This window comes from Microcaecilia unicolor, chromosome 5 (assembly GCF_901765095.1).
Source record: "Microcaecilia unicolor chromosome 5, aMicUni1.1, whole genome shotgun sequence".
Lineage (NCBI taxonomy): Eukaryota > Metazoa > Chordata > Amphibia > Gymnophiona > Siphonopidae > Microcaecilia > Microcaecilia unicolor.
Genome location: NC_044035.1, coordinates 253,617,900 through 253,632,975, shown reverse-complemented (window position 1 = coordinate 253,632,975; position 15,076 = coordinate 253,617,900). Strand labels below are relative to the sequence as shown.

The following is a 15,076-nucleotide window of genomic DNA, read 5'->3' as shown; positions in this document are numbered from 1 at the left end:
TCTGCACGCACCCTAATTTCCTGCCGAAGGTGATGTCTGAGTGTGGAGGAGTGGCCTAGTGGTTAGGGTGGTGGACTTTGGTCCTGGGGAACTGAGGAACTGAGTTCAATTCCCACTTCAGGCACAGGCAGCTCCTTGTGACTCTGGGCAAGTCACTTAACCCTCCATTGCCCCATGTAAGCCGCATTGAGCCTGCCATGAGTGGGAAAGCGCGGGGTACAAATGTAACAAAAAAAAAAATCTGAACCAGTCGATTGTCTTGCCAACATTTTTTCCCCTGCCCTGGCGAAAGCAGTTTGCATACCCTGTACTGCAAGAGAGCATTGGCCTTTTACATGGAGCGGATGAAGCCCTTCAGACAGTCCGCCCAGTTGTTTGTTTCTTTCGACACCAACAGGAGGGAAGTCGCCATCGGAAAACGCACAGTCTCCAGTTGGCTAGCAGATTGCATTTCCTTCACTTATGCCCAAGCTGGGCTGACTCTGGAGGGCCATGTCACGGCTCACAATGTTAGAGCCATGGCTGCATCAGTGGCTCACTTAAAGTCAGCTTCCATTGAAGAGATTTGCAAGGCTGCAACGTGGTCATCAGTGCACACATTCACATCTCATTACTGCCTTCAGCAGGATACCCGACGCGACAGTCGGTTTGGGCAGTCGGTGCTGCAGAATCTGTTTGGGGTTTAGAATCCAACTCCACCCCCCTAGACCCATTTTTGTTCTGTTCCAGGCTGCACTCTTATGTTATGTCATCGCCATTGCGAGGCCTAATTGACCATTGTTTTGAGCGAGCCTGGTTGCTAGGGATACCCCACATGTGAGAACAAGCAGCCTGCTTGTCCTCGGAGAAAGCGAAGATACTTACCTGTAGTAGGTATTCTCCGAGGACAGCAGGCTGATTGTTCTCACAAACCCACCCACCTCCACTTTGGAGTTGTTGTTTATTTGTATTTATGCTTTTTGATTAAATTGAGGAGGCACGCTTGCGCGTTGGGCGGGAACTCGTCCGCGTCCACGCTAGAAGACTCTGGCAAAACTTTTAAATTTTGCTGGTGAAAATTTGCTATTTCCTGGGCCGACATGGACGTCGACCCCACATGTGAGGACAATCAGCCTGCTGTCCTCGAAGAATACCTGCTACAGGTAAGTATCTTCGCTATCTGGATAGATCGCTTTGAAAACTGGCCGTCTCTGAGGTCAATATTCAGAAGATTTATGTGGATAAAAGCAGGTTTTATCTTTGTAAATTCAGGCTTTTGAGAAATAATTTTATAAAAAATATTCTGCATGTAAAGTAGAAAAGAGTTTTTATAAAAGTGCACAACCTCATGCTCGCATAAAAATTACATGCATGAAAAGTGTATATGTGTTTTTATTTGACCTGTGTATGGGTGTTTGGGTGGAGCAGAAGTAGAGCTGGGGTTGTAATATATACACACATTTTAGAAAATACACTTCTTCATCCTCCTGATAGACCTGTCCAGATGAACGTGTTATGCCCACCTACCAGCAGATGGAGGAAGAGTATACTGAGTTTCAGTGACATTACTCTAAGGATTGGTGTAGCTCTGGAATCTCCAGTATTCTCTGTCTCCAGCAGATGATTGCAGCTGAATTAGTGTAGCAACAGGATCTGAAGCAGCTTCTTGAGGCCTTGGGCGAGGTCCTTGCCTCAGCTGGAGGGGCCCTTGAGGCTATGTTCCAGATTTGGTCAGCAGAACGCCATCTAGTTGAGCAGAGGACTGGTGCCCAAAATGGAGTCAGTCTATGGACCACCTTGGGGAGGCAGAGCACTGTGGCTCCATAAGTCCTGCAGGCCCACGGCCGCAGTAGAGGGGTAGTAAGTCAGATGCTCCCCTGTGGGAATGCTCCCTGTGTGTGTGTTTCTCTCATGACTCAATACCCTACTTTCCTCCGATTTTGGGAAATTAAAAAAAATATATATAGTGAGAGAGAACAGCCTAAAGAGCACACAGACATTGTGGTGATCCCTTGCAGCAAATCGTGGTCTCAGTGGCACTGCTGGAGGAGGAGGAGAATTTCGAAGGCTATTGGACTTCTAGTTTTAAGTTCTGACTGTGGCCACGTTGAGTGCAGGCAGGCTGGCTGGAACAGAAGTGAGCCTGTGTCCTGCTGGCCACATAAACCACTTGCCTGGATTGGTCTAGCAGGAGTCGAGGAAAGGAGATTGGCAGGTGAAAACAAACTTCACTGTACACATAGAGTGCATGCATATATTTACACCTTCAGAGCAGGTGTAAAGTTGTGCACTGTTGGGGCTGGATCCATTTTATAAAGCTGCCTAAGTTGCCTTTATAAAATGGGCACCATTGTGGACTTCTTGCATAGGAGTCCTGAAATAAAATCAGGCCCTTAAAATATACCCACTTTCGGTAATTTTGGAGTGGAGCTGGAAGTGTGGCAACAGCAGGCTATCAGATCTAGTAAGATAGGCCCCTTTTACAAAGCGACCTTACTGCTCGCTAAGAAGGAAGTACCATCAGGCTACCTCAGCAGCCTGGCAGTACTTCCCATCCCCAGCACGCCATCATATCTGGTGCTACAAAAATATATTTATTTTTGTAGCGCCGGTGTATACCTGGCGGTAATCAGGCATTGCTGTGCTCTGCCCGTTTACCGCTGGGTTAGTGCTGGAACCCTTACCAGCACCTCAATGGGTGGCAGTAAGGGCTCCCCCCCCCCTAAATGGCCACGCAGCAAGTGCTTCACTTGCCACACTGCCATTTCTTTAAAAAAAAAAAAAAAGAAAGACCTTTCCTTTTACACGCTGCGGTAAAAGGGGGCCTCAGTGTGCGTCAAAAACATTTTGCCACAATTTGGCTCCATGAGCCTTATGAGCTGTTTTCCATTCAGTAAGGCCAAGTTCATCTTAGAACCAAGTTGAAACTGTAACTTTGGAAACCAGGACCCAGCTTGGTTCAGTTGTGCTGAACATTGAATGACAGAACTTTAACTCTTGGACTCCAGACAAGCTGTTTGTGTTGCCTTTTGAGAGGAGTCATGAATATGCTGTGGCCCTGCAAGAGCAGTCCACAAGAGAGAACTCTTGCATCCAAGAACCGGTTTTGTATTTTATTTCTCCCCACCTCTTAAAGAAACTGGTTATCCCTTTTTCTGCAAACTTAATACATTGTTTTGTTTCACCTAGGGGAACAGAATAAGTTTTAAAATAAAAGAGTAAAATAGCAACACATCAGCAGAGTAGAAGGGAAGGAAGAGAGTGAAATAGAAATAAGAAAAAGAATGGGAAGAGAAAGGGAGAAACGATTAGGCAGGGATATGAGAAGGAAGACTCTAGAAATGTGGGAGCCACACAGACGCAATTAACCAACGGTCCCTCAATCAGAATCCAACATGCCAAAAGCTAGCTGAGAAAACTGTCCCTTGATAGCGTTCTTGTACTTGATGCATGTGTAAGGGGCAAGGGAATTCCATAATTGAGGTCCAAGATAGGAGAAGGCAGTGTCTTGGGTAAGATCCAAGACAGAGTGTTGAAGGGGGTGGCAGGACAGGTAGGTTGGTATGAGCAGATCAGAGACTATGGTCTGGAGTATATGAAGTGATAAGATTAGATAGATAACTTGGGGAATCAGTGAAATAAGCCTTGTGTACTAATGTAAGAATTTTGAACTTTATGTGAAGGAGCCAATGCTCCTTTGTCAACAAAGGTGAAATATGATTAAACTTTCTAGAATAATTAAGTAACTTAACCACTATGGACTGGATGAACTGAATGCACTTGATAGAACTAAGTGGTAGGCTGCTGTATAGGGAATTACAATAGTTCATACGTGACATGACCAAGGACAAAAAAAAAAAAAAAAAAGAGTACAAATGGAGGGTATATTTAACATCTGTTATACTTTGCAAGACAAAGAAAGAAGTGCAAACAAAGTTGTCAGTCTGGGGCCTAAATGTTACCTTAATGTCAAAAATGACCTTGAGATTCATACATTGCCCTGAAAGGTTAAGGGTGAAACCACTGATGTAGACAGGGGAGGACAGGGAGAATGAGGATTGGGAAAGAGTAGAGATTAATATTTTGCAAAATTTTTAAAGATGGAATTTAAGTCAATCAGATACAGCATCCAGACACAAATTAAGGGAAAAGATATCAGTAAAAACATAAGAATAGCCATACTGGGTCAGACCAATGTCCATCTAGCCCAGTATCGTGCTTCCAACAGTGGCCAATCCAGGTCACAAGTACCTAGCAGAAACCCAATTGGTAGCAACAGTCCATGCTACCAATCCCAGGGCCAGCAGTGGCTTCCCCCAAGTCCATCTTAATATCAGAATATGGACATATCTTCCAGGAAGTTGTCCAAACCTTTTTTAAACCCAGATGTGCTAACCACTGTTACCACATCCTCTGGCAACGAGTTCCAGAGCTTAACTATACTTTGAGTGAAAAAATATTTCCTCCTATAAAAGTATTCCCATGTAATTTCATTGCATGTCCCCTGGTCTTAGTACTTTTTTGAAAGAGTGAAAAATCAATTTACTTCTACCCATTCTACACCATTCGGGATTTTATAGACCTCAGTCATATTCCCTCTCAGCCGTTTCTTTTCCAAGCTAAAGAGCCCTAACCTCTTTAGCCTTTTCTCATATGGGAGGAGTTCTATCCCCTTTATCATTGTGGTCGCTCTTCTTTGAGCCTTTTCTAATTCTGGCATATCCTTTTTGAGATACGGCAACCAGAATTGAATGCAATACTCAAGGTGAGGTTGCACCATAGAGCAATACAGAAGCATTATAATATTCTTGGTCTTATTTTGCATCCCGTTCCTAATAATTTCTAGCATCCTGTTTGCTTTTTTGGCTGCTGCCGCACACTGGGAAGAAGATTTCAGCGTATTGTCTACAATGACACCTAGATCATTTTCTTGAGTGCTGACTCCTAAGGTGGACCCTAGCATCAAGTATTCAGATCATTCTTCTCAATGTGCATCACTTTGCATTTGTCCACATTAAATTTCATCTGCCATTTGGATGCCCAGTCTTCCAATTTGCTAAGGTCTTCCTGCAATTTTCACAATCCACATGTATTTTGACAACTTTGAATAGTTTTGTGTCATCTTCAAATTTAATCACCTCACTTGTCATCCCATTTTCCAGATCATTTATAAATGTTAAATTGCACCTTGCACCTGTCCTAGTACAGGTCCCTGCGGCCCTTCACTATTCACCCTTCTCCATTGAGACCTACCCTCTGTTCTCTGTCCAATAACCAATTCCTAATCCATAGAAGGACATTGCCTCCTATCCCCTTTTTAATTTTCTCATGAGGATCTTTGTCAAAAGCATTCTGAAAATCAAGATTACACTACATCAACCAGCTCACTTTTATCCACATGTTTATGCCTTCAAAGAAATGAATGAAATTGGTGAGGCAAGACTTCCCTTGCTGAACCCATGCTAACTCTGTCCCATTAAACTATGTTTGTCTATATCTTCCGTAATTTTATTCTTTGTAATAGTTTCCACTATTTTCTCTGGCACTGAAGTCAGGCTTAGTGGTCTAATTTCCCGGATCACCCCAGAACTCTTTTTATAAATCAGTGTTCAATTGGCCACCCTCCAATCTTCAGGTACTATGGATAATTTTAACGACAGGTTACAGATCACTAACAACAGATCAGCAATTTCATGTTTGCGTTCTTTCTTTACCCTGGGGTGTATGCCATCCGGTCCAGGTCATTTATCACTCTTTAACTTGTCAGTTTAACTCAGTACGTCTTCCAGTTTCACTGAGATTTTGTTCGGTTCCTCCACATCACCCTTGAAAACCATGTCTAGTACAAGTAGATCTCTTACATCTTCTTCTGTAAAGGCAGAAGCAAGTAATTCATTCAATCTCTCTGCTATGGCCTTGTCCTCCCTGAGTGCCCCTTTTGCTCCTTCATGATCTAACAGTCCCACGGATTCCCTCACAGGCTTTTTACCTCTCATGTCCCTTAAAAAGTTGTTAGTATGAGTTTTTGTCTCCATGGCAAGTTTTTCTTTATATTCTCTTTTAGCCTCCTTTATCAGTACTTTGCGTCTAGCTTGACACTGCTTATGTTGCTTCTTATTTTCTTCAATTGGATCCTTTTTCCATTCTTTGAAGGATGCTCTTTTGGTTCTAATAACCTCTTTCACTTCACATTTTAAGCACACGTTTGCTGTTCCTTCAACATTTGTTAATACATGAAATACATCTGGTCTGGGCTTCCACTATGGTATTTTTAAACAACAGTGCCTGATTTAAAGACCTAATCTTTGTGGCAACCTTTCTGCTTCTTTTTAACTACTTTCCTCATTTTGTCATAGTCACCCTTTTGAAAATTGAATGTTGCTACAGTAGATTTCTTTAATGACTTCACTCCAGATATCAGCTCAAATTTGATCATGTTGTGATCACTGTTTCCCAGTGGATCCAACACAGTTACCTCTTGTACCATGCCATTCATTCCACTAAGGACTAGATCAAAAATATCTCCTCATTTTGTTGATTCTTGGACCAATTGCTCCTAGAAGCAGTCATTTATTACGTCTACAAATTTTACCTCCCTAGCGCTCCCTGATGTAGCATTTATCCAGTCAATATTGGGGTAATTGAAATTACCCTTTATTGTAATGTTGCCCAATTTGCCAGCTTTCCTAATTTCTGTAAACATGTGTTCATCTGTCCATTTTGTCCTGGCAGATGGTAGTACAGCCCTACCAGTAGAAGAGCCCGATACTGTAAAGAGAATCTGTATATTGTCTAGATAGCAGTAAGGACTACAAACCATACTATAGATTGAACAAGCAGGATGAATGGGGCAAGAAATATATTAAACAGAGGTGGTGCTAAAGTAGAGCCCTGTAGTACCCTGTATGCAGAACTAAAGACTAGCCAGATGAACCTTGAATTTATGTGTGGTTGGAAACATAAGAGGAGAAACAGTCCAATACAGAATCCCTTAAACATAAGTCCTGTAGCTATATGAGAAGGAGAGTGGTCAATAAGATCAAAAGCAGAAGAGAGATCAAGTGACACCAAGATGACAGACTGATATTGATCATTTGCTGTCCTGGTCTCATTGTACATAGCTGTAAGAAAACTTTTGATACTATGGCCAGCTCTGAAACCTACCTGTCTGGGATATAATGTGAGTGTTTTATCAAGAAAAAGGGTGAGCTGAACAAGAACTATGTTTTCCATGAATTTCTCAAGATTGGAAAATTGGAAATTGGATTGAAACTAGCAGGATCTGAGGGATGAAGATGGGGCACTTGAGTGTTGGAATAATGATAGCATGTTTCCATGCTGCAGGAACATACCCTTGGTTGTGGCTTCCCTGCAGTAAAGACAGAATTAAAGGGAGAAAATGAGAACCTACCTTCTTAACGAGAGTGGGTGGCCAAGAATCAAATAGAAAAGAAGTAGAATTAAGTGAGGAAGCAAGTTTGATTATGGAAAATGAAGTGGACTAGTGGAATGATACTCTATGCTGAAGTAGGAACAGCTGAGGGATTCAAAACAAACTTTGGAAGGATAAATCAAAACGTAGCAGCACTAATATTTCCAAGGTTGAGATAAAGGGCTCTGATTTTTTCCAGCTAGAGAATCTGGAGGGAGAAGTGTGGGGGAGTAAGATGGCCAGCATTTCTCCCCCTTTCACCAGAATCTCCTCCCTCGCTGTCCTGCATCCAGAATCTTCCCATGCTTGCTCTCTCTCTCCCTCTGTCCAGTGTTCCCCCTTCTTTCTCCCTATCCCCCATGCCTAGCATCCTTGTCTGTCTGTCTCTGTCTCTGTCCTTTCCATGTTCAACATCTCTATCCCTTCCCTGTGTCCAATATTTCTCCCTTTCTTCCTATCCCTTTCCTTGTATCCACCATCTCCTTATCTTCGCCATATCCAACATCTCTTTTTCTTTCTCTCTATAGCCCTCTCTCCTGTGTGTGTCCAGCATCTCCACCTCCTGCATTTGCCTTCCATCTCCCTATTGCTCCCTGTCCAGCATCTTCTCTGAATCTCAAATCCCACCTCTAGTATCTAGTATCTGCATTCTTTCCCTATATCTCCCCATGTCCAGCATCTCCTATCCATTTTCTTATGTTCCCGTGTTTAGCATTTCCCTTCCATCTCTTTATGTTCCCCTCCATATCAGCATCTCTCCTGAGTCTACCTATATCCCCCTGTCTCCATATGTTTCCAATGTCCAGTATCTCATCTCCCTATGTATCCCTATTTTACCCTCCGTGTTCAGTCTCCCTATGCTCCCGTGCCCAGCATCTCCTCTTCATCTTCATATGCCCCCTTCCATGTCCAGTATCTTCCCTCCATCTTCTCATGTACAGAATCTCCTCTCCATCTGCTTCCAATCTTTCCTCATATCTAGCATCTGCACCCTCTCCCCATATCTTACTATGTCCTGCTTCTGGACTCTCCTCTCTTATCGGGTATCTGCATTATTTTCCTATGTCTCTCCATGTTCAGCATGTGTTGCTGTACAATTTCCTCCTTCCCCCCCCCCACCCCACCTCTTCTGCAGTTGCCTTTCCCCTCGTCCTCTTCCCAAGTTTGATGCTCACCTCTTCCAGAGCTGCCACTACCTCCTCTCATCTCCCCAGGTCTGCTGCTCATCTGGAGCCGCCTCTGCCCTCACCCCTGGTCTCCTCAAGTCTTCTGCTCACCTACAAAAGAAACAGTAAACATGGGGCCTTCAACAAGCTTCCAACACCATGCCGGTCCCACCCTCTGTGAAAGTGTACATTTAGAGTGGGCAGGACCAGCAGGGTCCTAGAAGTGTGCCAGAATCTGAAAGGCCTGCACCTAACTGTTTCTTTTGTAAGTGAACAGCAGACTTAGGAAGATGCAAGGGGGAGTGGGTGGAGGTGGCCCCCTCAGAGGTAAGCAGCAGATTTAGGAGACATGGAGGGGGGATGGCATGCCAGCTGGAACTGGTGGTTGAGTGATGCAGCTGCAGAAGCAGTTCAGGGGGTAAAGATTTTGTCACTCACCAGGAGAACAGAGATGGTCACTGCAGGGAAGCTGGTGAATTGGGCTTTTAGCACCCTTGAGGCAGTGCTCACTTGGTCTGTTTCTTGAACCAGCCCTGATCTTTATTTTGATGATTTCCAGATCTACAGTACCTCTCTACACCAGACATTTCACCAAGAATCCAGTCCCAAATCTTAGGCTTCTTGGTTGACGTGCTATCTGGATTTCCCACTGCCATTTAAAACTTAAAATGCGTAAGACAAAGCTTCTTATCTGTCCCCCTTTTTCTGTTTCTGTAGAAAATACTGTCTTTGTTCCACTCCTTTCAGCTTGGGGTTATCTTTGACTCCTTGCTGTCTCTATCTCTTTCTCTTCACGTGTTCAACACACTGCTAAAACTAGTCATCTCTTTCTGTATAACAGCACCAAAATCCGTCCCTTCTTTTCTCAACACACAACGAAAACTCTTAGCAATACTCTTTATCACCTCCCACTTAGATTACTACAATGTGGGAGATTTTTCATCAGCAGGGGTAATTTAGAATGAATCTTTTGCATCTGCATATCTCCTGAAAATATACATATATGAAACTAGAAAAACAATTGAAAAAAAATGTGTTTTTCATTTAGAATTAAGTGTTAGCCTACTGCGTAGCAGAATTCATTCTTTTTCTCACTAGCTGCTAATCAGTTCCTACTTCTTACAGATATTTTTTTGTTCTGTTTTCTTGGCAGAAAGAAGAAGAAAGAGAGCTGGCAATCATTTATTTGCAGAAATTAATACGAGGCAGAGCTATTCAGAACATGGTATGTCCCTTGGGCCTTTGAACCTGACAGTAATGACAAAAATTGTCAAACATGGTAATCATGAGTCATGACAAGTTATATTGGAAAAGGAACAACACAGCCACAAAAAAAGTGAACATCAAATATTTTACCAGATTTCTATGTTTACTGTAGAGTAAGCACCACAAGCATAGAAGAACAATCTTCCATGGATACAGTACAGCAAACGCACAATAGTGGAGGAGACCAAAGAAGAGGATCCTTACAACAATGGTGTCCAGAAAAGTATTTTATTGAAATCTTCAAAGACTCGACATAACTCGTGTTTCGGCCAAAATGGCCTGCCTCAGGAGTCTAGATAATGAGTTGTGCAGTTATGATACCTTGCCAAACACTCATAAGTGAAACCCGACATCAGCGGCGTAGCGAGGCCGGCTGACACCGGGGCGGGTCGCCGCTGCGCACCCCCCCCCCCCCCGGGTGCAGCACAGCGCTCTGCCCCGCCGAGTGCACGTTGTGTCTGGGAGCTGCATCAGCTCCGTTGGTTCCCTGCTTTCTCTGCCCTGGAACAGGAAGTAACCTGTTCCGGGGCAGAGAGAGCAGGTAACCAGCGGCGCCGACACCCCCCCAGCGCGTGCACCCGGGGCGGACCGCCCCACCGCCCCCCCTTCCTACGCCACTGCCCGACATAATAGCATCTATAACAATATAACTGCTCCGCCAACACTGCATGACAGGAAAAGAAGAAATCACACCGCTCTATAGCAAATCTTGTCTCTCTACAGAGCGGTGTGATTTCTTTTTTTCCTGTCATGCAGTGTTGGTGGAGCAGTTATAGATGCTACTCTGTCGGATTTCACTTATTAGCATTTGGAAAAGGTATCATTTCTGCACAACTCATTATTTTGGCCAAAACACGAGTCGTGTCGGGGCTTTGTGAAGATTTCAATAAAATACTTTTCTGGACGCCATTGTTGTAAGCACTCTCTTTTTTTGGGGCTCCTCCACTGTTGTGCGTTTGCTTTACCTTAGAGTAGCCTGATGATATTGAGCCTTTACTGGCTGTTTTGGTGCTTTGGTTTATAACCATTTTTCTTGGCCCTCTATTTATACATGTCTCTACCTCTATTCTTCCTTCTCTGTTTCTCTCTTTTCATTCGCATCTTCTCCCTCCTTTTCTCTTCCTTCATGCATTCTTTCTCATTAACTCCTCCTCTGCATCTCCATTTTTTCATCCCTTCCCTTCATCAGCAACTCCAATAAACTTCTACAGTCTTTCACCTGCAAATGACAGATTTTATTTTATTTGTTTATTACACTTATAGCCTGCTTATTACCTAAATGGGTAACATGTTAACATACCCAATTTAAAAATACATAATCAAACACACATAAAATACTGATCTCAGGTCTTAGTCCCAGTATGAAATCAAGTATATGCCTTACACAAACAGTATTTTCAGTCTCTTTCTATATTCAGTTATTGATGATAACATACAAACATTGCCAGGCAACTTTTTCTATAAAAGAGATCCAATTATGGACAATGCGCTTTCACAGGTGTCAGAATAACATACCCTTGCTAAAGAAGGCTGCACCAATTGTCGAGTTCATGCTGCTCTCAGGGAGCAAGCTGGCTCATAGAGTCTCAAAACTTGTTTAAAATATTCAGGAGATACATCATTCAAAGTCTTAGAAGTAAGCATCAGTGCAAGGCCTTCATTGAACCCAACACATGGTCAGTTCTTTGTAATTCCACATGCTGTACCACCTGTAATGCTTTACATTAGGTAAACCAAAGTATAGACAATTACAGTTGTCTAATAGTCTGAGTTTCAATAGGAATACTGCAGTCTTGAAATTTTACTGGATCCAGAATCTCATCGTTAACACATTTAAACATTATTTTGGTTTTCACTAAGTTCAAAGATAATCTGTTATCACTCATCCATAGTTGGATGGACTCTGTAGAATGCTGTAATTTCACATGACCAGTCACAAAATCATCATCCACAGGGAAAAAAAAATTAACATCTGCATATATTCTAAAATCTACAGTCAAGTTTCTTAATATATCACTTAATAGTTTCATATACAAATTCAAGGTAATAAATAGAGGGAGGCACTACCTAAAGGTTTTTAAGTGACAGTACACTATGGCAGTGTCCACACTGGCTCCACGGATGTCATCACCTACATGTCAGAATATATGCCTGCTGTCAAAAAGTATTGCTATAAAATTTCATAGTGTATCCTTTAGTGTTTGTACTTTTTGAGAGAGTAAACAATCAATTTGTGTCTTCCCATTCCACTGCACTCGGGATTTTGTAGATCTCTATCATATCCCACTTCAGCCATCTTTTCTACAGGCTGAAGATGCCTAATCTCTTTAGCCTTTCCTCATATGAGAATTGTTCCATCCACTTGATCATTTTGGTTGCCTTTCTCTGTGCATCTTCTAATTCTTTTTTGAGGTGCAGTGACCAGAATTGTACACGATATTCAAGGTGCAGTCACATCATGGAGCAATACAGAAACATTAAGATATTTTTAGTTTTCTATTCCTATCCTAATAAATCTTAACATTCTGTTTTCCTTCTTGGCCGCCACCACTCACTGAGCAGAAGATTTCAACATATTGTCCATGCTGACACTCGGATCTTTTTCCTGAGTGGTGACTCCTAATATTAGCATCATGTAGCCATAATCTGGGTTATTCTTTGCACTTGTCCATATTAAATTTCATGTGCCATTTGGATGCCCAGTCATAAGATCCTTCTGCAAGTTCTCACAGTCTGCATGCGATTTAATAACTTTGAATAATTTTGTGTCATCTGCACATTTGACCATATCACTTGTCATTCCTATTTCTAGATAAATATGTTGAAAAGCACCAATCCCTTTGGCACTCCACTATCACCTTTCTTCATTGAGAGAATTGTCCATTTAACCCTACTCTCTGTTTTCTATTTTGAAACTAGTTCCCAACAAAACTAACTCCTCTTTATTTCCTCTACAGTACCTAGCTCCTCTTTATTCACACGTTTATTCATGCCTTTAAAAAGAAATTGGAGCATGTGACTCTTAAGGACCTATCTCATGCCACTGGTCAATGTTTTCAATCCATCTGGGAACCATTTTGGGGAACCTTAACCCCAAGGGCACACAGTTATCTCTTTAACATATAATGTGGATGGTTGTATTCTGTATTGAGGAACAGTATGTACTGGGTTCAGGAACTGGGGAAGGGAGGGCTCAGGGGAGTTGAAATTCTATTAGCCATGTCCTAAACTTTTTCTGTTCATTGTTATATATTTTTGGCTATTAATAAAAATCATTTAAACATTGTAAAGGGGGGTCCGCTTCCTCTTCTTGGGTGGAGCCAGGAAGCCTGCGGGGCTCCCAAGGTTCCAGGACTGAATACTGCTGATACTGGGATTCAGGGCCAAAGTATTTTATTATCAAGGCAATTTCATACCAAAAATCATAATTATATTCTTCAAAACAAAAGGTACAGCCCTCTTAAGATAGTCTTCAAAAGAAAAAGGTACAGTCCTCATAAGATAATCTTGAAAAGGAAAAAGGTACAGTCTAGGTCTCAAAATCCCTCAGCAAACGCTCAGCTCCTCAGGTCTTCTATTAGGGCATTAGCTTTCCCTTCTCCCTCCTTCAGAAGGGTTTAGAAAGAGTTCAGCACACTTCCAGTATAGCACAACAGTTCAGAACAAATCTTCATGGACAGTCATTGCACGTCAAACCAATACAACAAATCACCTGCCTTTTCACAACACAGAGGGAACCCTGTAAGGAGCAGGGTTGGCAGTTTCTCCCACCTCTCAGCACCACGCCCGGTGTGGCCTCCTCCACTGCCTTCAAATGCTGGGCAGGGCAACCTTTGAATTCTCCCACTCCATGGTAGCTGGCTCCTCTCCCTTGGGTAGCTCTAGTGGCAGGCTACTTCCTTCCTCCACATACTCCATGGAATCTCTCTCTCTCTCTCTCTCTCTCTCCATTTGTCTCCCCTCTCTCCTGATGACTGAGAGCCTCCAGGAAATCTGCTCTGCCCTTCTCACAGCTGGGGGGACTGATGGCGAAGCCAGGGAAACTGAGCTTCATCCTTCCCTCTTCCTCTAGTGGGGAAGGAAGTAACAGGCTCACCCTGCCTCGAGCCATTGCTCCCCCTGCTGGGGCTGGGAATCCATTCCATCTTTTTAGGACTACTCTCTTCTCTCATTCTTGCAAGGACTTCTGGGACCCGTAGTTCTGGGCTCAACTGCTTCACTGGGGAATCTCTGGGGCTTGCCTTGTCACAACATTAAAAAATGTAGCAGATTGGTGAGGTAAGACTTCTCTTGGCTAAATCCTTGTTGACTCTGTCCCAGTAACTGTGTTTGTCTAGAAATTTTGTTCTTTATAATAATTTCTTACCATTTTGCCCAGCACTGACTTCAGGCTCACCGGTCTGTATTTTCTCTGATTAACCCTGGAACCCTTTATAAAATATTGGTGTTACATTGATTGCTTTTCCAATCTTCAGGTACCAGGGATGATTTTAATGACAAGTTAATGATATCTGCCATTTCATTTTTTAATTCTTTTGTTACTTTGGAGTGTATACTATCTAGTCCAGGTGATTTACTGCTCTTTAGGTTGTCGATTTGGCTGCTTATATCTTCCAGGTCAGGGGCAGACTGACCATTCGGGCAACCAGGCAGTGCCTAAGAGCCTAGAGGCTGTCAAGACCTGTGAGACTTCCGTAGGAAGTCTCAGCCACCATTTTGAAAACACAGTGGCACCGGCAGGTGAGGGAATAGCAGCAGCGCAGTGGGTAGGAAAGAACATGCCCCCCCCTAGAGACCACCAGGGTTCTTCAGGTAGGATCTGAGCAGCGGGGGTGTCAGCAGTATGGGGGTGTCAGGTAGCGGCCGGACGGGGGGCCCAGACCACTCTTAGTCCGCTGCTGTTCCAGGTTCACTGAGATTTGTTTCAGTTACTCCATATCTTCACCTTTTAAATACCGTTTGTGGCATGGGTAGCTCCCTTACATCCTCTTCAGTAAAAACTGAAGCAAATAATTCCATTTAATCTTACACTCTGGCCTTATCTTCCCTTGATGACCTAATGGTCCAACTGACTCTCTTGCAGAATTTCTGCTTCTAATGTACCTGAAAAAGATTTTACTTTGAGGTTTTGCTTCTACAGCAAGTTTCTTTTCAAATTCTCTTCTAGCCTTCCTTATCAGTGCTTTGTATCTAACTTGCCAGTTCTTATGCTGCTTTCTCTTTTCATCATTTG

At 43.0% G+C, this 15,076-nt stretch overlaps 1 protein-coding gene across 1 annotated transcript in view; it reads left to right on the top strand.

The window, feature by feature from the left end:
* Window positions 1-15,076, top strand: part of MAATS1 (MYCBP associated and testis expressed 1) — a 171,385-nt gene that overhangs the window by 78,474 nt on the left and 77,835 nt on the right. Inside the window, exon 12 of the mRNA XM_030203997.1 lies at window positions 9,731-9,802. Within this exon, the coding sequence (XP_030059857.1) occupies window positions 9,731-9,802 (72 nt within the window). The remainder of the gene's footprint in view (window positions 1-9,730; window positions 9,803-15,076) is intronic.